Here is a 27,418-nt window from a genome sequence, read left to right as displayed (position 1 = left end):
ATTTTTTTTTTTTTAATCTGTCTTTTTTTATGAGGAGAATGTCTCCCTGCAGATTGCAAATTATCAGTATCCTATCATGGAGCAGGTTGAACTCTCTATTATCGGTATTACCAAGTTACTCGACAATCAGGCTCGTAGCCCAGGGGGTGGCCCATCTTCCATTTTGCTGGGGCCTCCTCTGCCCCCTCCCCCTAACACAGCATTTTGTCATGGGCGCCCCCCCCCCCCTCCCCTCCCCTCCCCTCCCTCCCTCCCCCCCCCCCCCCCCCCCCGAAACAAAATCCTGGCTACGTGCCTGTCAACAATATTGATAAAAAAAAAAAAAAAAAAACACGGGTCCCGATGGTATTTTACCTAGAATATTGAAATATTGATCTAGAGCAGTGGCTGAGTACCCTTATGTAATTTACACAAAGTCGCTCCAGGAAGGAAAATTGCCTAATGAATGGAAAGTAGCCAGTGTCGTGCCAGTTTTCAAAAGTGGGTCCAAATGTAATGCGTGAAACTACAGGCCAATTTCACTTACCCTTTTGTGTTGTAAAATACTTGAACATATCTTCTTACTCAGCGTTGATGAAGCACCTGGGCTCGATTGGATTTTTGAATGATCAGCATGGTTTCCGTAAAGGGTTTTCATGTACGACACAGCTGATACAATTTTACCATGATATTGTCATTTGATAACAAGGGTCAGGTTGAGTGTATATTCCTTGATTTTAGAAGGGTTTACTACGGTTGATCGAATGCCATTTCCTCAAAGCACGTTTTAGAGAATGGGCACGTTTTATCGAAGCACGGTTTAGAGAAAGCGGAGCCTGAGTTTAGAAAACGCGCTTTATCGAAAAGAACGCGCTTAAAAAAAAAAAAAAAAAGGCTTTCCTACTTTTTGCGTGCATCACTGGTGCGCGTTTCAAGCCATGCATGCCCCCCGCTGCGCTCCGGCCGCTTCGCGGCGGCAGTCTGCGGCGCCTCATTACAAAAATGTTAACTCACCTGATTTACTCGTACACGCCGCTTCGCGGCGGCCGAATTCGCTAAAAGGAGGCTCATCGCTATTTTCTCTACACTGGGTTCTCTATAAAAGCATTCGATAAACCGGGGTCGGTAAAACGGCGTTCGCTAAAACAAGCTTCCCTAAACCGCATGCCTCCGATTTTAGAAATCGGAGGCATGCGGTTGAATGAGACGCTGTCTCATTCAATATTACTACAGAAGCCTGCAGATTTAAATGGTGATATTACTGTTAAATTACTGGTAAATGGAGCATGTTCGGGCCGTGTTTTTGTTACATCCGGCCAGTCTTGTACACGTTACTAAAAAAAAGTAATCGATTACAATTACTATTACTCTTGGCTAAAAAGTATTCGATTAGATTACTTGATTACTGGACGGCAAAAGTAATTGGACATTACTTAAAGAAGTAATCATTACTTTTTCGATTACTTTATTGTGTGAAAACACATCTTTAGCGCTCATAACAATGAACTACTTCCAACCTATATTTCACATTTGCACAAGTATTGAAGAAAAACTGGCTCCCTCTTCGTGGTCGTTGCACCTTCACAATGTGGACACAAGCATAAAATTCGTTTGAAGACGTTTAATTATTTGGGCGTTCGCCAGTCTGTGTTTGTAAGGGGGGGGGGGGGGGGAGAGAGAGAGAGAGAGCGGAGGGGGTTCTAGATCTTGTTAAGCTTGAGCAAGAATTGTCGCTCAAAGTTTGCGTCGCTCATTTTATTATTCACATGTGGATGAGCTCGAATGTTATACAAAAGAGCCGCAGCTCCAGGATTTGAAACGGATAATGTGTAGTATCCATTAACGGAAGAGATCGCCCCGACCACTTCTCAACTCGAAACATTGCTTGTCACAAAGACCAAGTAGGGGAAATGTGGAAATATTTCAACTGCCTTTGTTATATTTTGCATCCGCTTTAGGCATTCTTCGGTTCTGGTTCTCCTACGGGCTGCCAGTTGGTACCCTAAGCAGGATTTTTTATTTTTTTTTATTTCTGTGTGTGTGTGTGTGTGTGTGCGTGGAGGGGGCTAGTTTGAACTAGGATGCCTTCATGTGCGCAAAGCGCACATGAAGGCTCCCTGGTTTGAACGAAGGACTCACAAAGCTACATTCTGCTTCCTCAAACTTCGTCCTGAATGGCCTTTGTCACGCACTGTGGCTTCGGACATTCCACAGAAACTGTACATATAAAGAGATTGACCTCGTTTCCTACAGCTCAGCAAAAATCTTTCTTTTTTCCGTTCGAAAAAAAAAAATTATTTTTGTCATTTCATAAAAAAAAGGCGTGTGCCCCGGCGGGGGGGGGGGGGGGGGGGGGGGGGGGGGGGGGGGGTTTCGTGGACAAATTGTAACGGTTACAAGTAATTTTATTACTTCAAAAAGTAATCAGATTACTGTTGTGATTACTGCCTAATAAAAGTAATCAAGTGATTACAAAATTACTCCAAAAAGTAATCGATTACAAGTAATTTGATTACTTGTAATGCGTACGGTACAAGTCTGCATCCGGCGTACCACGGGGATTAGGGCCACTTCTTTTTCTTATTTATATCAATGATATTTCATGTGGTATTGAATCTAAAACACGGCTATTCGCTGACGATTGTGCTTTGTACACATGACATTAGTGTCTTGTGAAGCGGATTTTACTCAGCTTATGAGCGATGTAAAACGAGTTGAAATATGGTGCATAACTAATAGAATGACCTTGAACATTAGCAAATGCGTCCATGTTTGTTTCACAAGAAAACGCAAGAAATCGATTATTCAGTACTTCCTCAACAATGAAACAATTAGGACTGAAGCAACATAAATATCTGGGTGCGATATTCGCTGAGGACGTGTCATGGACGGCGCAAGTGGATAACGTGGTTGGCAGGGCAGGCAGGGCTCTTAGTTCTTTTACAGCGTAATTTAACATGTAAGTAAAGAACTTGAAGAGGCAGCGTTTAAGGCATATGTCAGGCCGACTTTTGGATATGCGTGCCCTGTGTGGGATCCGTTTCACCAAGTTAACAGAAACGCGCTTGAACGTATTCAGTCTGTCACTGCTCGTTTTGTCCGGAGGAGATAGTATCGTTTCCCTAGCACATCTGAAAGGAAAGGGAACGGGGCTGGGTAAACTTTAAATGAAAGGCGTAAACACCTTCGACTCAAGTTGTTTTATTCAATTTATCCTAACCAAACAAGGGTTCGTTCTTCATTGTTTTTATGTTCACCTAATTACCTTTCATCACGAATAGATCGTTGCTGCAAGGTTCGACCGTATCCCTCCGGGACAAGTATTCTTAAACATTCTTTCTTTGTTGGGATCATTGAAGAATGGAGTTCTTTACCGGTGGAAGTGGTGTGCCGTGTGAATGCTCATGATTTTTTTATAAACAACTGTGCCTCCACCGCAATAATCCCTGCAAGGCGCTGCGGGTTGCTCTTAAATAAAGAATAAAAAAAATAAACAAATTCCGGGAGCCCTTGTAAGCCTGATTCACATGGTGTGACTTTACTTGCGGTTTCGCAACTGTGACGTCGCTTGCGCAGCAAAAAATAAATGGTAGAATTCGAGGTGCCCGTTTTAGCGGCTACGAAATTGCAAGCAAATTCACACCATGTGAATCAGGCTAGAGACTTTAGTCACGCACCGTTATGCATCGTTGAGATTGATTTTGCACTTCTGTGCGGATGACGACCAAGCGGACGTCGAAACGGGTGGCGTGCGATCCGAACCCTTTGCGCACGTTCGACCTGTCTGACCTGTAACCGTAGAAACTTCTCTCTCTCTCTCTCTCTACAGCTTCGGAGCGCGTGGAAACAGACGTTGCCTTCAGTGTGTTTTGTCTACGGCGTCTGCATTGCACGGGAACGCCAGACAATATCCGATCCTGAACGGATGCGCAGTGCGAGCTGTGGCTGTGTTTCCTGCAAGTAAGGCGATCCCCACTAGACAGACGATTGAACATCAACGCCGAGAGGAGGCTGCTGACGTCAAGGCCAGCTTCAGAACGTGGAACTACCCGACCAATGGCGCGGCAGCTTCGGAATTCTGCCTTTTATTATACAGGGACCTGTCCACTGCCCTTTGGGTGTACTCCTTTGCCGTTACGCTACTCTATACCCACGGAAAAAAAAAAAAAAAAAAAAAAGTATTTTTGTCCCGCTGTTATGGTCTCCCGCCTCCACTTCGGCCAACGAGATCTCTGCAATGAGGGAATGGGCGTCAGCCTGAGAGCCGGGGCGTTCGGACGAGCGCCACCAGACACCCTCCTTGAAATAAACTAATTGTAATCGTGTTATGTATACGTTTAAACAGCCGAAGGTAGTCAGCCTTAGTGGGCGTCAGGTGACTCAGCCGTAGATGAACAATTTTCTTTTTTTTCTTTTAACGTGAAACACGCAGTAGCGATGCATTACCGCACGCCGATACGATGCTCATCCATATGGAAACGGGGCAGGGGTCCCTGGGTTCTGCAGCGCGAGCTATCGCTCTAGAATCTAGATGCTCAGAGCTGGTGTGCGCTAAGCGTGCGCTAGCCTACTTGGCCACCCATCCCTCCCCCCCTCCCCCCCACCCCCTTTTCCCATCCTCGAAGAGTATTCACGCGTAGTAAGAGAAAGTTTAATCGAGGTTTAGCTGCTGCTTCTCCCAGTTGTAAAATAAAAGCGGCTCTTTAGTGCCCCAGCGTTTTTGCGAGTTTCTCGGCTCTTTTGATTGTACGCATGCTTTCTTTCTGTCTTTGTTTCAGTCCGCGACACGGGCCGTTCGACGCTCTTCGGGGATTATTTTTGTGGAAATAATCCCCGAAAAACTTTCCCTGCTGTTGGTCTTCCCGAAAAATAGCCGATCGGGTCCAGGGCAGGAAAAGGAACAGACAGGTCGGTTCCTTTGCTTTGGTGCTGCGCAAAAAAGCAGCTTTCAAAACGTGCCTAGAAACAAACCGGATTCAGTCTGAACGTCCTGGAGCTACTGTCGACGACACTGGATAGGGGTACATTCCTTGTCTCATATGCAACACCGCAAAACAACAATTCGACGTTCAGTCCACAGACGTCGGACCGATGATACCAACTTTCAAGAGCGGCTTGACAGTCGAGCAACACAACTTATTAAAATAGCTCATGTACAGATTACAGGCTACACAGTAAGACAATCAAGGTTTTTCCGGCCCTGCTGCAAAACATGTTTGTTTTTTCTTTTGTTTTTCTAGTCTTTGATACGCACATTAGCTATTTAACCATTTCGTCGTTTACCCTGAGACTGGTTTTTTTTTAGAAGAGCAGAAGTAACAGAAAAAAACAGTATGTTATATATCCAACAGCTATCAAGCCTCTCGTAAAAGCTGGTATCGCCAGCTCGACGTCAGTGGACAAAACGTCCAAATATAGCTTTGGGCTGTTACCTATGGGAAAAGGGGAAACGCAGCGAAGCCACCGGTCTTCAAACCATAGCGCGCCCTATTCGCGACTCCAGCGACCTATAGGGGGCGCCACCACCAAACAAACATGGCGGCTGAGTCCAGGTCGCGGCGGCTCGGCCGGGCCGCCTGAATGGGTGGCGCGTTCAATTTAACAGATTTTCTTTTGTTTAATGCCCAATTTTAAAGGTATTTGAACTGAGACGGTGAAGTGTAGCCGGTGCAGATAAATTTGCAAAGCATAGTTTTGTTTTGCCGGTGTTTTTTTTTTTTTTTTTTTTTTTTTCTTTTCGTGTCAAACTTTCGTTTCGGAGATTTCGTTCAAAACCGAAACTATGGGCTCCGGAGAGACGGTAATATATTAATCAGTTTTGATCATCTAAGGAAAGCGGCGATGACTATAGAATTGTTCCACAGATAGTAACTTTTCAGCTAACTCGCATGCCTCGACCATGCGACTTATCTGTCCGCGGAATCGAGCTTTTGTGCGTATCCGCGTTTACGAAAGAGCTCCAGTCGTCTGCTCGGCCATCAACACAGGCTGCAAGAAAATTACGAAAATTAAGCAACCGCTTTTTGAGCCAAGGACCATGTTAACCCGCCGGCGCCCCACTAAGCAGCTGATACTCGTATTTCAATTCAGGTTTTAGTAGCAATCGAGAAGTCATTTTGACGAGCGGGTTATGTATTATATTACGTACTATGGTCCCACTAAAGCGATATTAGTATATCCTTCGGGTTGAAATATGAGCTTAGTTGACTAGCTATTAGGTGAGCTGCTGGATAAAAGTATATTTGACAGACGAAGACATACTACTTAAACTTAGCCAAATGGTTCTATAGCCGGCAGCACGGAGACAAACTGAAGAGAGTGTGTATTGAAGATCCACGCAGAACCTCTCTGCATTGAACTTTGCTTCGAATCCTGAACGGAGAAAATTAGTATTTTTTTGTGGCCGGTCAACCTGATCAATGTAGACGTATATTACTGCTGGCTTCGACGTCCTGGTAATATAAATATTGGAAGCGCGATAGGTCAAAATGCCGTGGCAGCATCTAACGTTGCGAGACTTGTCTCCCACCTTTTGAAAACAGATAATTTCCCTCATTCATCATTTGCAGCGAGCAAGTTTTCCTGAATAGAGTAATTGCGAAACCAGCCCAACTCCTTCAGTGTGGTCCAGAGGCTTTTTCGGCGAAAAGCAGCCAAGATGAATAACCAACGCACCGTACCGGCGTGGGTGGCTCAAACTTGAAGCTAACCGAACACAACCAAACTCAAGAAAAGCAGCTATCGAACCTTCCCATTCACTTGACTGCAACATTGATGTTCCCTCCAGTATCAGTTACCAAGCAGTCGTCACTTTGAATCTGATTCGAGACAGACAAGAAATCAAAAAGTTTTTCCGTGATTCCTCCCCATCCAAGAAATCGAAAGCACGCGACCGTGTGCTGTGGAGTAAACGGGCTTTCAAACACGTAATAGAAGAAAACAATCTACTGAGGCTTCACCACACTAATGATCACTCAGGCAAACTTAAGAAATATTCGGACCTTCGTCAAATTACATTGTTCGCCACCGCGCCGACAACACGTCTCCGCGAAAGCCACCAGAGACGCGAAGGGGCGCGGAGCGACCTGGACCGGCTGGTTCCCGGTTTTCCCGCTTGGCGGCGTCCGTTTTGCTGGAGTCGCGAGACCGGTGGCCTCGCTGCATTTTCATAGGAGTTAAGCCTTTTTCTTATTTTACTTTTCCTCAGGTAAGTTTGATCTTTGCAAATTTTATAGAAAAAAATGCACCACCTGTGGGCAACGCTGCACAAACTCGTAGCGCGATAGGTTAAGAAACCGATTTTTGCGGTCGATTTAAAGAGCCTGGCCGCTTTTTGAGACACCTGGTATAGTTCTAACGATGACAGGAGGGTCACATCAGAGTATTGGCTGATGCCCCTTCATTCGAGGATAGAGTGGAAAATGCGACTGTTTTTCAGTAGAACGCGAGAGGGCTTCGTACTCGAGTTTCAGCAATCTTCATCCTTCACAACAAGGGTGCAAAGGAAGGAGAAACGAAAAATAATGAGTTGTTAATCTGCGCTTTCACATGTACGTCATATTCTTAGTTCTGTCTACCATATCGTCTCATAGTTTATATGTTCAGTATAACTCTGCAGCACAGTATGCCTCATAATGTGAAACCAACTAGCCTAATTCAAGCATCGTTACAATACGTTGTTCGATTAACGAGATTCGAATTTCATGTTGCAAGCGGGGGATACCCATGCTTTTCAGCTATATATTGTAGTTAAATATTTTCCACAGTTAAGACCTTCATAGATTGCAACGGCTGAGTGTATGGCGTCGTAAAAAAACCAGCATAAAATGGAATAAACATTCTAGTTGCATTTGTTCTGTCGTGCACGGACTCCCCAAAAAATAGCTTCGTTTTTGTTCCCAAAAATGGTACAATGTTTTTTTTCTTTATTTACCATAAAACACGGGACACAATAGTGTCCGGAATTGCACCTACGCAGGCTGCCACAGCTTAAAGGGATACTGAACCAAGAAATTTAGTGCCCATAATAAGTGTCACACGTTCTTTCCACGAGCCAGCAGCCGCCGGTGTGCGCGAGCACACGCAACAAAAATGACGTCACAGTCCTCCATTCGCGGTTGAGAGGACAGTGAAATGCATGGGCTTCGGGACAAAGGAGAATAAAGACAGGCTTTTCATCTCTACAAGTGAAAGCTACGTGCTTGTGAGACCAATTAATCGCTTACCTTTTACACCGGACACCACTGTGTGGATGAGGAACTTGTCTTTATTCTCCTTTGGCCCGAAGCCCGTACATTTCACTGTCATCTTAACCGCGAATGGAGGTCTTTGACGTCATTTTTGTTGCGTGTGCTCGCGCACACCGGCGGCTGCAGGCTCTTGGAAAGAACGTGCGCCAATTATTATGGACACTAAATTCCTTGGTTCAGTATCCCTTTAATGACGAGAAAACCCACAGCCCAGCGCAGTCAACACTGACCTAAACTCTCAAAACCAGGGACGCGCACCGTAAATCGCTTCCTTTGAGGCTGCCGCTGGAGAGGTCAATAGCTCTGTTATGGTGGGCTAGAAGGGGAGGTGAGACCAGACCACGACCTACTGTAGGTCATGGGTGTGACAATCGCTTGCTTCGTATAGCGGCAGAAAATGGTAAGAATGTTCAGCACGCAGCAATAGCATCGAAATGCCCTAGGCAGTGCCACAACGGCACTTCGCTGCACTGTGAACACTAAAGAAGAAAATGCCTTCACCGTTGATCACAACCGTGAAGTGCTGCACAATGAATATTTCCTCGTTAGCCATAACAAATATCAAGCATGGCACATTGAGCTCGATGCAATCAAAACAGGTTGTAGTGAAGCTGTGCTGGGCTTGTAAAGCCCTCCATGTACTTTTTCTTTCAATTTCTATTCCCTGCAATGCAGGGTGGCGCCGCTATCCATCTATCGACGGCTCTCCGCCCCCACCACAACCCACAACAGCTCCGCACACTGAATCACGGAGCCACTTTCCCAAGCGCGGTCAAGATCTCCCCCTTCTGGCCGACCGTAGCTTTGTCTCTGTTCAGCACTTGGCATTAAATGGAAACGACACCAACAATGACGTTTCTGCACCTCTTTATTATTGGAGAGCAAAAAAGTCGCAGAACGACAGCAATATGTAAAGTAAAGCCGATCGTGCTAACTGACATCAGCAAATGTATGCACGACAAATTTGCAAGTTCCGTACAGATTGCATCCTCAACAAACAAGATGAGTAAATGGCTAAAAAAGAGCAAACGAGATGAGTAAAGCCAGGCAGTGACCAGTGTCAAAAATGCAACAAACAAAGATTCAGACTAACAAAATTAAATAGGACACATAAAAAAAATGAGATGAGATCGCTAGTTCTCCTTGAATATCCAGTCGTCCAGGCACTGCATCCACGGGACCACTTCAGCCTTTTCGAACCACAGCTCGATTTCTCGCTTGGAACTCGGAAGAGAGTCACTGCCGTGGACCACGTTTCTGGAATGTCGAAAATGTAACAAGTTTTTGTGCTCATGTTGCTCGTGAAGATATAAACGGCGACTGAAATAACCAGGCTCAAAATAAAATGGGCAGTAAAAATTGCCACCTGCACGTAGCAATTTATATTTTTTATCACAACAATATTTCGCAGGTCGGTTGTTTTTGTTTGTTTTTTTTTTTTCTTGTATAATTACAAAGCGTAACTGCCTTTCTGTAAACAAAAATAGGGCCAAAAAGCTTGCCAGGGTCACCGGCAAACGGCGGCGCAGGCGACTAAGAGTCGCCTGGAAACATGTACTGGAATCAAACTTTTGCTAAGAACGGTTGAGGGCTTCACGTATGCCGACAGAGAACCACTTCATTTTTTGCAGGAATTCGGAAAGGACAATTTGCTTTTAGCGTGTTGGTTCATCTGACAATTGTTACATAGAGTATTTCTTTATTTCTTAATCTACACAGATACCTGCTGCGCCGTTAGGCGTTATGCAGGGGCATAGCCTCCTCTATGGAGGCTATGGCAGGGGGGTACATGAAAAACACACACTCAAAGAACCCTTCAAAAGTACAAGCAGCAATCAATAAGTAAAGCTTTTTCACACTAGAATACTTCTCTGCACTCCATCATAAAGAAAACATCATTATCGATAACAGATATCAGTTCTTCCGGAACCGCATTCCACTCCCGGGCAGTCTGAACAAAAAGTGAATAAGGAGAACAGTCACTACGATAACGATACTCCACCGCTGTCTTAGAATGACTCCGCCTTGAGGATACATCATGTGGTTCCTGGACTTGAAGGCCTTTTTCAATACCTGACTCCCCATGACATATATTATAAAAAGTTTTTAACTGCGAAAATCTTCTCCGAAGTTTTACAAGGTCCTAACCCAGACTGGCCTTCATTTCTGTGCAACTTGAATATGGGCTATAATCACCTGTGACAAACCTTAATGCCTGATTTTGAATTCGCTCACTTATTTGCAAGGTAACACTGAGGCAGATCCCTGAGATAACACAGGCATACTCTAAAATTGGTCTGATTAAAGAGAAATATGATGTTTGTCTCACACTACGAGGTGTATTATTAAAATTCCTCCGAATAATATATAACCTCTTATACTTGCCTTCGCTACAGTATTATCTACATGGTCATTCCATTTTAAATTATTTGAAAAATACACTCCCAAATACTTATGTTCATCTACCCATTCAACTTCACAATTCTTTTATTTATATGTAGACGGGCTAACAATAAATTGTGTACAATAGATGTATTTTCACTTTTTTATATTCAATCCCATTTCCAAACCATCACACAAACGCTCTAACATTCCCAAATCTCTTCGCATTGTACAGACGTCTGCCTCATTTTCAACAACTCCGTATACTACATAATCATCTGCAAATAATTTAATATATGACTGCGTGCTTTCACAAATATTGGTAATAAATATAAGAAAAAACAGGGGTCCTAGTATGCTTCTCTCAACCTAATATAAATCCAAGAAGAGGACAAAGTGTCTCAATGCATTCCTAAGGACTGCCAGAGTTTATAACAAAACTACAGGCTATGCCTTAACCTCAGATTTCACAATTTTTATGTTCTGGTTAATTTGGCAAATGTTCTCTCCACAAGTTTGAGTTTCAGGAGTTTTTATTGAGCGAGCCAATCAAATAGAGCAATGTCAAAAACACTGTAGCACAAGAATTCAAGTCTCCAATAGATGAGAGACACGACCACACAAACAGGATTATTCTGAGTCGAGCAAAAACTGATCAAATTGCAAGATTCCAAATGTCTATCCTTGTTCGGCTTTGAACCTGGCGAGCTGACTGGTTCGACAAACCGAACACTCGAATTTGTGGAGCTTGAACAAACATGAAACATTGCAATTCACTGCACCAACGGGTTCGGCAAACTTTCAACGACCAGAAATTTAAAGGTTGAAAGACCACTGGAAAAGTTTAATCTAGCCAAAAGGTTCCGGTAAAAAGAGCTGAAAACCCACACTATACATGAACTGCCCATCCACTTGGTGCCAAAAGGACTCCTGGTGCTACGGTAATTTCCGTTTTCCACCTAAAGCAGATTTTGGGCACCTGTAGCGCTCAGTGTGAACGTCTTCCCAAAGCATAGTGCAACATGATACTACTGACCTGCCCGTCACAATGCCGTAGTCGCCACGAATCGTGCCCGGGCTGGACTTGAGGGGGTCGGTTGCACCAATGATGTCCCTTGCCCTTTTTACGACCTCCTTGCCTTCCCACACCTTCGCACAAAAAGAGTCGCAAGAACGTCGGGGAGTTCACAAAACATGTCGTCAACCACACAAAACAGTCCGGCCAACTGCAGGGGGAGGTCCCCACAGACCACTGAGGACATTTTTTTTTTATCTAAAAAGAGAATCCACGCTTTAGATCCCCCCAAATGCGGTTCACAAACCCACAGGGGTCCGCACTGATTTAGGGATCGCTCCACCTCTCCACAAGAGGGTTTAAAATCGTCAGACCAAACGTCCTCGCAGCTGTAATAGTGGCCTTAGGAGTAACAATGTGCTCTTGCTGGCTTCTAGTTGAGAGTGCATCTGGAGAAAATGCTCAAATAAGGTGTAGCCATTTTCGCTTCCCACCGCGGGACTGCTTTGTCGGGGCTCGTCCGTAGGAGGCCGAAGGCATTAAATGCGATTTATATTCAGTCGGACTAACGACTTACGACTTTCTTAAATTTACGGCGACGTCAGCAGGGATGGAACTGGGCAAAGCAGATTTGGAGCAATCTTGGGAGCAGAAAAATACTAGAGTTTGGAGGAGGCTGGAAGCAGCAAAAATTAGGTCTTGGAGCAAGTTGGGAGCAGCATACCAGTTTTAAGAATTAAAATAGAAGCTAAGTGTCACCTGGTTTTCAAAACTCAAGGAGATAGGGCATGTAGATAACTCAATATGAACTTAACAGTAGGTTCAATTAATGTTTTATTTGAAACATTTTTTTACGAAATTACAAGAAAATTAGACTCCAGAAAAGCACACAGTAACAACAGCAGACGTAGTCAATGCTACAAGTGCCAGCCCGTGGTCTTGAACAGTGCTTGCACTGCACGAGCGTGCGCTCTTGGCAGGGACGCTGAAATTCCAGAGCTCTCATTTGCAGCATTCTTAGATGAAGCAGGGCAACAGCGAATGGCTTCAAAGAGGTCTAGTAGCAGAAGCATCGCAGTGAGAATGCTGTAACTTCTGTTTTAAGCTGACATGAAGTACAACCATGGCAGCAACCTTCAGATACAGCGCTTCGGATTCGTATCCACCAACGTTCCCTTTGGGCCGGAATGTCCGATGTCAGTGTTGCCAACAAAAACTGCGAGGCGGCTAATTTCGACGAGGCTCGTTTATAATTTCAGTTTTGGCGCACCTTGGCGCAATTTTGTTCTTATTTATACTATTGTATCAGTGTGGTGCATGAAAAGTGAATAGGCGCACAATGGCGTAATTGGAGCAGCAGTTCCATCCCTGCATCAGTTTTCTGATGCATGCAACACATTGTTGTCGTAAGCGCATTCCATAAGGGCCTGCAAATGAGCCCTCAAGCCACGGTCACACTGCCAATACATCATACAAAGGACAGTCTGGGGGCATGTTCAAACCGTACGCATGTGCAAACATGCTTCAAACATGCAAGAGATGCGTTTGAGGATCACTTTATCGTCACATCTACAGCAAACACCGTGTCTCTCTGTACGACGTATGGGCAGCATGACTGCTGCTCAAAGATAAATGTGGTGGCACAAAGTTTAGGAAGGTCTGCCCTAGGGTTGTCCCACACTGAAACTAATCTCAATCGGCATCTGTTGCAGTCCTGCAGCCAGTTGTTCTCCGTTCTGCTGGGCATGGCGGGGGTTGAATCGAACCGAGACGAGGCAGGCAGAAAGCAGCGATGGATCGCGACTCACCATGATGACGATGGGTCCCATTTGCATATACTTTATGAGAGCGTGAAAAAATGGTCGGTCCGAGAGTTCCTCATAATGTTTCTTCAGTATCTCTTCAGTTGCCTGCAAAAAAGAAAATGAAAAAAAAAAAAAATAAAAAAAAAAAAGAATGTAAATATGCTTTCTCCATTACATTGGTTCCACACAAGCATTGATTTTCCATGCAACATGGAGGCAATATCCAAATACTATGAACTCGATTTTGTGGCACCCATGCGCGAAATTAGCCTTCTCTACTTACCGATGGTGAAGGCAAACAAGTTTCGACATACTTTTGCCTCCTTCTTTAATTTCTTAGTATTCTTTTTGCATACCAAAAGGTTTAGATTTTTGGAAGAGACATGAACTGCAGTCATTGACAGCATGAGAACAGCAAGGGCGCTCGTTGCCTTCCTTTGTGCTTTGGCTGCATATGCACGCTCGAGACTAGCAAGACACCAAAGCATTACCGAAGGGAGAAAGCTTGCGCTGGGGGCGTGACAACCGAAAGATCTCCCTGCCGTTCTAGCCCCTTCAGTGATGACGCCATGGCTTTTCATAACCGCGCAACCAAGCTGAGCTTCTTTAGTTCAATTTCACCGTGTGAATTTTCAACACCGTGCGCTTCGGAGAGATAATCAGCGCGCGGACTCACCTGTAGAAACTTCATCGCCACGAGTTTGAAGCCGTTCTTCTCGAAGCGGCTGACCACTTTACCGATGAGTCCACGCTGGACGCCGTCGGGCTTGACGATCACAAAGGTGCGTTCGCGCCGTTCTTGGACGGCGGCCGCGAGCGACGCGTACATGGCCATGAGGATCCCAACAACCATCGGGGGCTCGCGTGCAACGGTGCTTTTATACTCACCCGTGGACTATTTTTATACACGGTAATCAGTGTGGGCCAACAGCCCCCGAGACCGCAAATAACCGCAAGCAAAAGCCGCCGGCTGAGCGTTCGATTGTTTCGGAAGTTGACGGAGGCGAAAGAGTTGGTGCGAGTGTCTCGGAGTGACGCTACCGACCTTTGCCGGCGTTGAAACCTCTCGGTGTATGTGACGTTGATCAGATTTTCGTCTCAAAAGAGTTACATATTTCTGGGAGTGTTTCTCTTCACGGATCTTCTACGCGAAATAGAACAAAGGGCGCTTTTCTTACGTAAATAATTAGTGATGGGCCGAACTCGGGCAAAGCCGAATTTTCGCCGAACTGTCGAAAGAATCGGCAAAGATTCGGCCACTGGATTCGGCGAAAATACATTGTTACCAGACCTAAAGTGTTTTTTTTAATGCATATTGACGCAGTTATTACTAAATAATCAGATAAAATTAGCGCAAACGACAAGAGAAGAGAAAGGTAAGACATTTCTCTTCTCTTGTCGTTTGCCTTTCTCTTCTCTTGTCGTTTGCGCTAATTTTATCTGATAATGTCTAACCAACTAGCCCAACAGATGATATTATTACTAAATAAGGCTATATTTTACAAGATTATAGTATCTGTCACATTTTTGTATGTTTACTGGTAATTTTAGGATACTTTGTGCAGAAGATGTGTGATAACTGGGTTGGGCAGTAGGGGGCGCAGTGAGCGCATTCACGATACGTGAGTTTCGGTTTTGAGGCCTTATCAGCGCAAACGTGCAAGTGCTTGTTATTGAAGAAAAAGAAAAGAAGAAGAAAAAGAAAAGGAAGAGAAAAAAAAAAAAAAACAAGGCCGTAACACTGTGTTCTATATTTCCTCTGCGAGCCACCGTTTCGTGCGGGAAAATGAATGCAACGGCTGTTGAGCCTGAGATAACAATAATATTGTGAATATGCATGTTCTTCGATTTGAGTCACTTGACGCCAGCTTTGCATGAAAGTGTGGATCCCATATTCGCAACGTCTCGTTTTTAACCTTTAAAATGCCGGTTTCCGGTATTAGGACACAATAGATGATAGTTTTCTGTTTCGTTTTATGCGGAAAGATGAAAACCGCGAAATAACGCTAATTGAAAGCAATATTATTTTGATCTGTTACAAACTACTTGTGAGCCGAACACAGGATTGCTAGAATGGCGAGGAATGCTTTAAAGTACTTTTCAGTCCATTTTGCAACTACCTCGCCGCATCACTGGAAAGATGAAATGAAAATCATGTTATCCGGAATGTACCGCATAATTTGTCACTTGCGCAGTGGACTGCGGCATTTTTGCGTCCATTTCTGGTCGATCTTTTTGTTGTTTCCCTGATACGTAAGAACGCAACTTTATTAGAGTATATATACACAGCCCGCGTGGCTGGCGGGGATTACATTGTGGAGAGTCGCTCCAACGCTCGGCGGGGACGCGCGCGGTATCGCAGAACGCAGGGTCCGCACCGCAGGCGCGCGAGGCACGCGCAAACGAAACCTGACACGCGCCCGGTTCGGTGCTCTCCGGACGTGTGGCTCCATCTGGTGCAACCTGGGGGAACCCCAATACACGCGACTCCTCGGCGAGGTCAGGGCGCGAGGACTTGAATAAACGACAAGACGTCGTCCTGTCTATTTTCTGTCCCTTCTACGTTTTGATGTTTCTTCTCTACCCCAGTCTCAGGTTAATTCAACATGGTTAATATCAGCGGCATATGTTGTGCTTTGCAGCCGACCCGGCGTCGTCACGAGTCTCTTGTGGATCAAGGTCCGCGCCACCAGAATCCGGAGCACTGGACCTTGAGGCGAGTCCCTTGCGACTTTTCAAGTCGCGCAGGTGCGAACCTGCTCTTCAATTCCCTTGTCGCCTGGCCACCAGGCGTAGCCTCTGGCGAGCCCCTTCATGCGCACCATTCCGGGATGTGCAGAAGGAGAATTTTAAGGATCTCGGGGCGGAGGCTAGGTGACACAACCACGCGGCTGCCCCAAAGAATGCAGTCGCGGTATGCGGAGAGTTCGTCGCGGCGCACATAGTACGGTTGAAGCTCTTCTCATGGCTTCTCGTCAGGCCATCCATGCTTGATCCATCGGAGGACGCGGGACAGCTTCGGATCCTGTTTCGTTAGTCGAGCAATTCGCTCTGCGTCGACTGGCACCTCCGTAGCAGCCTCGAGCAGGAGAACGTCCACCAGGGGTGGGGGCTGAAAGTTCATTGTCGACAAAGGCAACCGACTGAAGGAGTCGGCATTGCCCATCTGTCGACCTGGACCACAGATGAACACAAATGTACAAATGATTACACTGATTTATATAGCCTAATATTCCAGACCCTTTCAAATAAATCTTGAAGGAAAAAAAACACGAAGGGGGTAAATTAGGCGGTGCATTTGTTTGTAAATGTTAAAACTGCCAACTTAATTAAAAGTTACATACAAAGACGACACTTTTTTCTGACCAAAAACGAGTTTTTTTTTTTTTTTTCCTGCCTTTGAAAAAAAAAAATTTATTCTTCTCAGCTACGTCTTATCAAAAAAAAAAAAAAAAAAAAAAAAAAAAAAAACACAACCGGGAAGGAAGAAAAGCTAAAATCAGTCTTATCTCAAGCTCTAGTCCTGCTCCGTCAAATTCCAAAAGTGTAAAAGAAAAAGTTAAAGCACGGCGTTGTTTTTTTTTTTTTTTTTTTTTTTTAAGCGCTTGCTGTTTATAAATGCGTCTGCCATAGTGTGTTAAAGCACGGCGTTGTTTTTTAAGCGCTTCTTGTTTATAAATGCGTCTGCCAAAAAATGAGCCAAACAGGGATAGTGTTCTTCTTTCTCTTGTGATCTCTTGGCAAATTGGTGTGCGATGCCCATCTCTCGTACCTTAAATTAATAATAATAACATATACTAAGAACTTACGTTCACCAGACTCCGCAGTAGCAAAGTGAAGAACTTCCGAACCGAAACCACACCTGTGATCTGTTGCGAACAGCACCAGAGAAACATTTGGCGTCTTATTAGAATTGCCGCACCATCTGGCAGACCAGGGGTGCTATGTTGCGCTTTTTGGACTCCCAGGAGACTTGGTAGAAGGAAGTGACGTCAACGACTAGAGCAAACGCAGATTGGATGTTGACAGAAGAAAACAAAATCAACATCCAATCTGCGTTTGCTGTGTCGCTGACGTCACTTCCTTCTCCCTAGTCTCCTGGGAGTCCAAAAAGCGCAACATAGCACCCCAGTACCTTCCAGGCATGATTGACACTTCGTCCGCGACCAGACGCGCCACCGCGACTTTCTTCACACAAACCAGAACTAGCCGACCGACACTGCCGGGCCGACTCTGCCCGTCACCGCGGTGACGGCGGTGACGCCGAACTCGCCGGAGTTCTGCTGGTTGTATACGCGTATACAACCAGCAGAATTCCGGCGAGTTCGGCGCATCCGAAACCGACCTCCCTTTACGGTAGGGAAAGGCGACAAAACGCCACGTTTCGCGGCGTTTGTAGGGGTGGTTCCATAATCACATGGACGACGGTGCTGGCCTCTACGGCATTTCTTTGAACGCTGGGAGCTGCGTTCGCCTGGCTTGGCAGGTTCGACTCTCTCGTGGACATTAATTACCGGGTATAAAAATAGACCACGGGGGAGTATAAAAGCATCGTTGCACGCGAGCCCCCGATGGTGGTTGGGATCCTCATGGCCATGTACGCGTCGCCGTCGGCCGCCGTCCAAGAACGGCGCGAACGCACCTTTATGATCGTCAAACCCGACGGCGTCCAGCGTGGACTCATCGGTAAAGTGGTTAGCCGCTTGGAGAAGACCGGCTTCAAACTCGTGGCGATGAAGTTTCTGCAGGTGGGTCCGCGCGCTGATTTTGTCTCCGAAGCGCACGGTGTTGAAAATTGTGTCTGGGCGCCTGCCTCTCCCTGAATACCTGCACAACGAGCTGCACTGTGTAAAATAGTAGCCCCCTCCCCACCCTCCCCTGGCAGATGCCGAGCGCTCCGCGCTAGGGGTCGTTGAGCGGCTGGCCTCCGTGAGCGATCGGTCACGTGATCCCCCACGTAGTACGAGAACGTTCTGAGAACATTCCGGGGATGTACAAAGGAACATACGCAACATTCTTGTAATGTTGGAAATTTACGTGAGAACATTCTATCTACGTTGTCAGAATGTGGCACAGGCACTTATCGCTACATTCGGGGATTGTTTTCTATGGGACATTCTCAAGGCCTGTCCAAACTAGGGAGCCTTGTGCTGCGCAGCACACGTGAGGGCTCCCTAGTCCAAACAGGCTACTACAAAAATCGTCAGGTCACACGACTGCTGCAAAAATCGTAAAAATTGAAGCGTCCGGGACTGGTCGGTCTTATTGGACAGCGGCCAAGCCCAATTCACGACTTTCCTCCTCGCCTCCTCCACTGTTCTTTGACGTCGGTGCTCGTCAGACCTGACGTCACACGCCACCTGCCAATGGTGTGCCTGCTGCCTGTTTCTCTGATCTCCCGCGGCTCACGAAGTTGCCGACCTCGCTTCCGCCGTCGCCCAAGGCCAAAGAGGTCCTGCTTCGGGTGGATTTGTGAGATTCCTGCGTCGAAGCGCGCGTCTCGGCTCAGCTGTCTTTGCCAAACACACGTTGATAGATCCGAGAAAAAAAAAAAAATTAAGTGCAGTGTGCAACAGTGAGACTTTTAGTTGTATGCATAAACACTGAGAACTTAAAGTGATACTACAACGAAATTTCGGCGCTCATTTTTTGGTCTATATATGTTCAAAGGAGCAGTATCACATCGAACATACCAATATCTTGTTGAAAAAGTCTCGAAAAGGAATTTTAAAGCAAATTAAACGATTAGCAAAGAGCACCTGGTGGATGTCGCTAACGCCTCGTAACTTCTGTAACTTTCTTGAAATGTTGCAATTTTATGCAGGGACATCCTTTCAATCTCCTTGGAACGTGGCGTGGACTATTTACTAAAAATCCAGGATTACGGCTTGTTTAGGCTGCAACCCCAATAAGCCGCACTACATATATGGATGTGATAAAGCTCCTCACAGGGCGATATTTTTTAATCGAAACAGATTTTTAGAAGGTGCAAACACAAGCTAGCCGCTTTCCCAGGGCATCGGCCTGATCACAAGCTAGCGTCAGTTTACTCCTACCTGTCACTCGTCAACTTGTTTCTTTCAAAATGTGCTGTGTACATAACCGATTACTCACTCTGAGCATAAGAAGAGATACACATGGCATCCCATATTTAACTGGGAAATACCGTTTTCAAAGTTTTAAACCCCAGATACTAAAAATCTGGTCCATTCAAAACTGCCCCTCTAGATACGCAGTGAGCGCCAAGTTCATTATCAAGTTTTAAAAACCACTGCTTTTCTCCTACACCCAATATCACATTCCTCGGTAGACTCGTATAAGATAAAACTGATCCCTTATGCTAAGTTCCCAGAAACTCCACTTAATTTTCATATTTTGGATGGTATTTCGAACCAAAGGTTGCGCGAGTGCTCCATAAAGTTGGCTTCACCTGCAAATTATTCTAGGAATGTTCACAAACGAATGTTTCAAAAATGTTGCTTATATGAATGTTCGAAAGCGAACATTCCGAGAACATTGCATACGAATGTTCGCCAACGAACGTTCCCATAGGATGCTCAGCAGCTTACCTTGAGTGGTAGGGAATGTTTGCATACGAATGCTCCTAGAATGTACCGAATGGTGTTTTAACGTTCCTTCAACACTCAGAACACCCAGGGAATGTTCGCACGACATTGGGTGCTACTTGGGCCACCCCAGTGGCACACGCTGCGGAGCAAATCGAGCGTAATGCTCCCAACGCCACCGCTTTCAGAGCGTCTGCTATCTTGCCGAAAGCATAAAATTCTGATCATAACTTCATACTTTGACCAAAAAAATTATTGTTTACTACTTAATTAGCGGTGAACGCCGACGTTAAGACTAAATTTAGTTTTCCTTACACTTATATAAACCCGGTGAAGACAACTAGAAGTACTTGTACGAGCCGTAGGATGCAATTAAGCAATACTAAACATGCATGCCATAAAGCGATCGTCATCTCCGAAGGCAATTTCCATCGGCGGAGTATTTGGCGTATTGTCTTCTAATTATTCCAATTATATTACAGAGACCAAACAACGAACAAACGACAAACCTAGCTCTTAATCCGAATAGGTGCGCACAACGTCTTCGACGTAACACGATATCTTGGGCCTCTTCGCTGGCAAGGCGAACAACTTGGCAAACACCTCGCCGAGAACGGCTGCCTCGTCGTCACTCGAGCTGGAGCTAAACTGGTATCTTCGTCGCTGTCGCTGATTTCGCTGTCACTGCGTTTTAATAGATCTCCTGAAATTAATTGCAACGATGTCGTCGCCGCAGCATGCTCGGGCAAGTCGGTCATGACGAGAGGAATGAAAGCAAGCACAGCAAGAGAGCCCACGCAGCAATCGAAACAAAAAAAGCCGCGAAACTCCTTCACTCTCCCGCGGAAACATTGATAACGAAACTGAAATGTTGCGAGTGACTACAGATCGCACTCCCCTGAAAAAGGCTGCGCGGAGAGCTACTCCAGACCGCTCGACGCGCTCCGCCACTTTCCCACGGATCGGTTGGATACAGACAAGCGGCACACGAAGAGATTGCTCAAATCTCGCGAGGGAAACAAGGATCCGCCTCCAGGCACCAAAGCATTACCTCGAGACACCAAAGCATTACCTTTGGTAATGCTGTGGTGTCTCGCGAGTCTCGAGTGTGCACATGCAGCCAAAGCACGAAGGAAGGCAACGAGCGCATGCTGAAGGGTAGGCATTGAAAAGAGACACCCTTGCTGTTCTCATCCTGTCAATGAGACTGCAGTCAATGAGTCCGAAAATCCAAACCTTTTGGTATGCAGAAAGAATAATAAGAAATAAAAGAAGCAGACAAAAGTATATCAAAACTTGTTTGTCTTTACCATCCCGTAAATAGAGAAGGATAATTTCACGCACGAGTGCCACAAAATCAAGTTCATACTATCTCAATATTGCCTCCATGTTGCATGGAAAATACATGCTGGTGTGGAACCAATGCAATGGAGAGTGTATAATTACGTTTCTGTGTGTTTCTTTCCTTTCTTACAGGCAGCTGAAGAGACACTGAAGAAACATTATGAGGAGCGCTCGGACCAACCATTCTTTCAGGCTCTCATAAAGTATATGCAAATGGGACCCATCGTCATCATGGTGAGTCGCAATCCATCGCTGCTTTCTGTAGGCCTCCTCTCGGTTCGATTTAAGCGTGCCCCGTTCCACTCCTGCCATGCCCAGCACAACGGAGAATGACTGGCTGCAGGACCGTAACAGATGCCAAACGAGATTATTTTCAGCATGGGACAAGCCCAGGGCAGAACTTCCTAAACTTTGTGCCGCCACAGCTATCTTTCAGCAGCAGTCACGCTGCCCATACGTCATACAGAAAGACACGGTGTTTGCTGTAGATGTGACAACGAACAGATCTGCAAACGCGTCTCACGCATGTTTGCACATGTGTACGGCTTGAGCATGCCTGCAGACTGTCCTTTGAATGATGTATTGGCAGTGTGACCGTGGCTTGAGTGGTCATTTGCAGACCATCATTGAATGTGCTGACGACAACAAGGTGCTGCATGTATACGACAACAAGGTGCTGCATGTATCGGGGAACTGATGTCGCCGTAAATTGAAGGATGCCTGAAGTCGTTAGTCCGACTGAATATAGCCTTCAGCCTCCTGCGGACGAGCCCCGACAAAGCAGTCTCGCAGTGGGAAGCAAAAATGGCAACACCTTATTTGAGCGTTTTCTCCAAATGCACTCGGAACTAGAAACCAACAAGAGCACATTGAGACTCCTGAGGCCACTATTACAGCTGTGACGACGTTTAGTCCGACGATTTTAAACCCTCTTGTGGAGAGGTGAAGCGATCCCTAAATCAGTGCGGACCCCTGTGGGTTCGTGGACCACATTTGGGGGACCGCTGCAATAGAGAAATCTAAAGCGTGGATTCTCCTTTTAGATCCATAAAAAGCCCTGAATGGTCCATGGGGACCTCTCCCTGCAGTTGGCGGGAGTTTTGTGTGGTTGGCGACACGTTTTGTGAGCTCTCAGACATTCTCGCGACTCTTTTTGCGCGAAGGTGTGGGAAGGCAAGGAGGTCATAAAGAGGACAAGGGACATGATTGGTGCAACCGACCCCCTCAAGTCCAAGCCGGGCACGATCCGTGGCGACTATGACGGCATTATGCCGGGCAGGTCAGTAGCAGTATCGTGTTGGACCATGCTTTGGAAAGACGTTCGCACAGAGCGCTACAGTTACCCTAAATCTACTTTAGGACGAAAACGGAAATTACCGTAGCACCAGACGTCCTATCGACATCACGCTCTAAACGTGGACGGCACCAAAACGGATGGCAATTCATATATAGTGTGGTTTTTCAGCTCTTTTTACCAGAATCTTGTTTCCAGATTAAACTTCATCCAGTGGTTTTTCAATCTTTAAATTTCTGGTCATTCGAAGGTTGTCAATGTCGACGTCAGGAACTAAGAGTCCCTGAGAAAACTTAGCAAAATTGTAGAATTGCCGATTGCGGCTACTGTGATAAGACAGAACCAGAATCCTGTACTCCTGATAAGATTGCTTGATTATCATGTCTGCCACAGGGCTTCGTTCCGTGGCTGCAGAGTGCCGTGACACTTGCGCCGCTCGCCTCAACCTTCAACGCCTCTCACTAGAGTGCTCAGAATTATTACGGGTCGGCCTTCTTTGTCCTAATTGTAAGTTAATCTCTAATTAAAAAAAAAAAAGAGAGAAGAAAGCAGTAGTCTATATATATATTTGAATAAATATGACAGTTACGGTAGTTCCCGTGCAGATGTCGATCGAAAGTGCAGCGAACTTTGATGTAACTGTGGTTCCTACGCCGCTAAAAAAACAGTATCGCGTTTAAAGTACACATGTAGCCTTTTACACTATTTTTGGGTGGTTGTTTTTGTCAGTTTATAATATTAGTCTTGAGTTTGGTAGGTTCATTAAACTTATGAGACGCGTTTTTATTGGTAGACGTGTTAGCAGATATGCTGGTTCTTGCTGGCATTAAAAAAAAAAATCATATTTACAGGCTAGAAACTGTCAAGTGTGAAATGAAGAAGGGAGAGAGGATTTATCCCAATGCGTTATGATTCACTTTTCAACCATTTTTTAATGCCCATTGTAAATGAAACCTTCTCTGACTTTAGCAAGTGTGTTCCTTTTATGGTTTATTTATGCAAAAGGTCAAATGCCGCTTCCATCACTGTATCTGGGATCTGCCTCGATGTTACCTTGCAAATAAGTTAGAGCGAAGCCAAAATCGGGCATTAAGGTTTGTCACAGGTGATTATAGCCCATACTCAAGTTGCACAGAAATGAAGACCAGATTGGGTTGGGACCTTCTTAAATTTCGGAGAAGGTGTTTTGCGGTTAAAATATTATCATAATACATGTCGTGGGGAGACAGGTGTTGAAAACGGTCTTTCCATTCTGGAACCGCATCATGTATCCTCAAGGCGGAATCATTCGAAGAGCGCGGTGGAGTATCACTATCGTAGCGACTGTTTTTCTTATTCACTTTTTGTACAAACCGCCCGGGAGTGGAATGCGCTTCCGGAAGAACTGATTTCCGTTATTGATAATGATGTTTTCTTTTTGATGGACTGCAGAGAAGTATTCTAGAGTGAAAAAGGTCTTGATTGTTGCATGTACTTTTGAAGGGTTCTTTGAGCGTGTGTTTTTATGAACCCCCCTACACAATGCCTAACAGCGCAGCAGGTATCTGTGTAGATCAATAAATAAATTATTACTCTATGTAACAAATGTCAGACTAACCAGTAACATGCTAAAAACAACTTGTTCTTTCCAAGTTCCTGCAAAAAATGAAGTGATTCCCTGTCAGCATACCTGAAGCCCTCAACCGCTCTTGAAAAATGGTTGATTCCAGTGTACCTTTTCAACAGTTCCCTGGAGCAAAAAAAAAATAAATAAATAATGTGCAATAATTAGGTTCTGGCCCCTAAAAATCAGCGCCTGCACGTAGCAATTTAAATATTTCGTCAAAGCTGCATTTCAGTTTTTTTTTTGTTTTTTTTTTTTCTTGTAAAATTGCCAAGCGTAGTTTCATTTCTTTAAAAAAAAAATAGGACCAAAATACTTGCCAGGGTCAACGGCGGACTGCGACGTAGACAACGAAGTCGAGTGGCGAGGTGCGCTTGATGCACGCAGCGAAAGAAAGCAGACGACACGCAGACGAAATCCCTCGCCAGCAAAAATGCTGACATTATGCAACCACTTTTTTTTTTAACTTTAAATTCTGATTTTATTGTCCGTATTTACTTTGAAACCAAAGGCACACTACAAGAAGACAGTCATCGCGAGGTAGCGCCATCTATCAATATGCGCGCCAAACGCGCCCCACCACTCGACTCAGTCGCCGTTGACTATGGCAAGCTTTGTGGCCCTATTTTTTACAGAAAAGGACTTATGCTTCATAATTATACAAGAAAAAACCGACCTGCGAGTTACCGTTTTGACGAAAAAATTTCAATTCATATGTGGAAGCGCCGATTTTTACGGCCCATTTTAGATTGAGCCTGGTTATTTCTGTCGCCCTTTATATCTTCACGAGCGATGCGAGCAAAAAAACCTTGTTACATTTTCAACATTCCAGAAAAGTGGTCCACGGAAGTGACTCCCTTCCGAGTTCCAAGCGAGAAATCGAGCTGTGGTTCGAAAAGGCGGAACTGATCCCGTGGAAGCAGTGCCTAGACGACTGGATATTCAAGGAGAACTAGCGATCTTCTCTTCTCTTTTTAATATGTCCTTCCAGTTTTGTCTCGTTAGTCTGAATCGTTGCTTGTTGCATTTTTGACACTGGTCACTGCCCGGCTTTACTCATTTCGTTTGCTTTTTTTTCTAGCCATGCATTTACCCATCTTGTTTGTTGAGGATGCGTTCTGTACAGAACGCATCATTTATTTTACTCGGCTTTATCGTGCATCTTGCTGTCTTTCTGCGACGGCCAGCCAAAAGGGGGAGGTGTGACGACCGCGCTTGCGAAAGTGACTCGGTGATTCAGCGTGTGGAGCTGTTGTGGGTTATGGCGGGGCATAGAGCCGTCGATCGCTGGATAGCGGCGCCACCCTGCACCGCAGGGAATAGAAGGTGAAATAAGCACATCGAGGGGCTTTACAAGCCCACCATAGCATCACTACAACCTGCCTTCATTGCATGGAGCTCTATGCGTCGTGCCAGATTTCCGTTATGGCGAACGAGGAAATATTCATTGTGCGGCACTTGACGATTCTGATCTACGGTGAAGACACTTTATTCTTCTTTAGTGTTAGAGCGTGGAGGACTGCCGTTGTCGCGCTGCCTCGGGCATATCGATGCTAAGGCTGCCTGCTGAACGTCCTTGCCATTTTCTCCCGTTATACGAAGCGAGCGATTGTCACACCTCCCCTTTTAGCCCACTATAACAGAGCTATTGGCCGTTCTAGGGTGCCTACATAGTTTTCTAAATGTCGAAAATGAAGCAGAGTTCACATACTTTCTTTTGTCGTTCCCGCGTTTGATAAAGCCAGCAGCTTTATGATGCTTTTTTCCAGCAACACAGTGTGGCTATCAGTTGCCATCTTTTCACATTTAGGAATTCAAAGAGTAAAATGGTTGAGTCCAACTATTCCAGGAGTGGGAGAGAGCCCAATGTTTTCATTCTGAGCAGTTGTAAGGAACGGGACTGTTCAAAGCTGAAATTCCCGGGAATAGATTTGGAATGGAGTGGGGGTGCCCATTTCGCAGCACTGGTCGGTTTGGACCACGCTTACGGAATGCGCAAACGTCAAGCCCGAAGCGGTTGACTTTTGCGTTTTACGTGCGACATGCACATCTTTCGTCTGCTTCGTACAACCAAAAACGGGAAGGGGAAAAAAAAAAAAAGAAAACGTGGTCGGGTGTAGTTACATGACTTCCGGCAACTCCCTCCTTTTCTACATTTTTTCTACTTCCCCAGTCCAGCTTCGGTTTCGAGCAGTTGTATTTTTACTTTATTAAAATATATGCGACCCTGTAGCAAAATATTGATTGGGTACTCTTCCGACATAATAAATCGCCCGACAAAAGATTAAGAAAAGTTTTTTCGGAGTGGGTGTCAGCATTTCTTAAAGGGGCGGTGCAACGATTTTATGATTAGAAGAATTTGCATCTCGTCATTTTTACGTTGTTTATCGTGTCCCAGAGGATAGAGAAAACACTTCGTTCATTAAAAATGTCGCGATTCCCCTGCATAATCGCAAAGCAAAAGTCGAGCTTTTTCCCCCACCTGCAGCCCCAAGTGGCAGCCGAAGGAACTACGGCGGAAAGATTACGTGACCTCGCTCGGCTCTAAGCTGCAGCATAACACCCGCTAATGTACGCAGAGAGAGGGAGGGGAAGCGTCCTCCGAGATAGCACACGGGAAGCTACACGGCACTCCGAATGACGTCACTGGGAGTGCGACCAGGTGTGACCCTGAAGGCTGGGAGTGAGTTGAGGGGTGCCCGAAATGCCAATCTTTATCTTTTTTTTACGCAACAATTAAGGACACGCAGGCGAAATCGGTTTTCTGTTCTTTACTTCAGAAGTGTCAGGGGGCAACTTCCAGAAATCTTTGACCGAAGTCCGAAAATCGTTGCACCACCCCATTAAAATTCCAAGTGCAATGAAAAAAAAAAAAAAGAAGAAACAATAGTTGAGTGCTACCTTTTTTTTTTATTAAAAGTGAACAGAGCATGAAATACTTTGTACCAAAATGTTTCAGCTCAAAAACTTAAATCTAAGATGTGTAGAAAAAATCGCCGAAAATTGCCTAAATACAAAAAAAAAAGAGTTGCGCAAGAGGTCAAATTTGTCGTTTTATTTGACTCAAGATGAAATCTTAAATAAAATAAATGCCACTAAATCAAGTAGATCAGCTGGTGTGCTTTATACATAAAAAAGTTTTAGGTTGTAGAGATATATTCTATATTAATGTGATCGTCAA

At 45.2% G+C, this 27,418-nt stretch overlaps 2 protein-coding genes across 2 annotated transcripts; one reads left to right on the top strand and one right to left on the bottom strand.

The window, feature by feature from the left end:
- Positions 1-9,082: 9,082 nt before the first annotated feature.
- Positions 9,083-14,418, bottom strand: LOC121835572 (nucleoside diphosphate kinase B-like). The gene is made up of 4 exons (XM_042289987.1): positions 14,107-14,418; positions 13,434-13,535; positions 11,647-11,759; positions 9,083-9,485 (listed from the first exon to the last, which is right to left on the bottom strand). Exons 1-4 carry the CDS (start codon positions 14,281-14,283, stop codon positions 9,362-9,364), a joined length of 516 nt encoding a protein of 171 aa, XP_042145921.1. The 5' UTR covers positions 14,284-14,418; the 3' UTR covers positions 9,083-9,361.
- A 3,583-nt stretch (positions 14,419-18,001) lies between these two features.
- Positions 18,002-25,554, top strand: LOC120837000 (nucleoside diphosphate kinase B-like). Its single transcript, XM_042289986.1, has 4 exons — positions 18,002-18,178; positions 21,473-21,574; positions 22,504-22,619; positions 25,070-25,554. The coding sequence occupies exons 1-4, from the start codon at positions 18,002-18,004 to the stop codon at positions 25,191-25,193; spliced, it is 519 nt and encodes a 172-aa protein (XP_042145920.1). The 3' UTR covers positions 25,194-25,554.
- The last annotated feature ends 1,864 nt before the right edge of the window (positions 25,555-27,418 follow it).

The sequence above is a fragment of the Ixodes scapularis genome, unplaced genomic scaffold (genome assembly GCF_016920785.2).
Source record: "Ixodes scapularis isolate PalLabHiFi unplaced genomic scaffold, ASM1692078v2 PGA_scaffold13__105_contigs__length_92229423, whole genome shotgun sequence".
Lineage (NCBI taxonomy): Eukaryota > Metazoa > Arthropoda > Arachnida > Ixodida > Ixodidae > Ixodes > Ixodes scapularis.
This window is presented reverse-complemented; position numbering and strand designations above follow the sequence as displayed.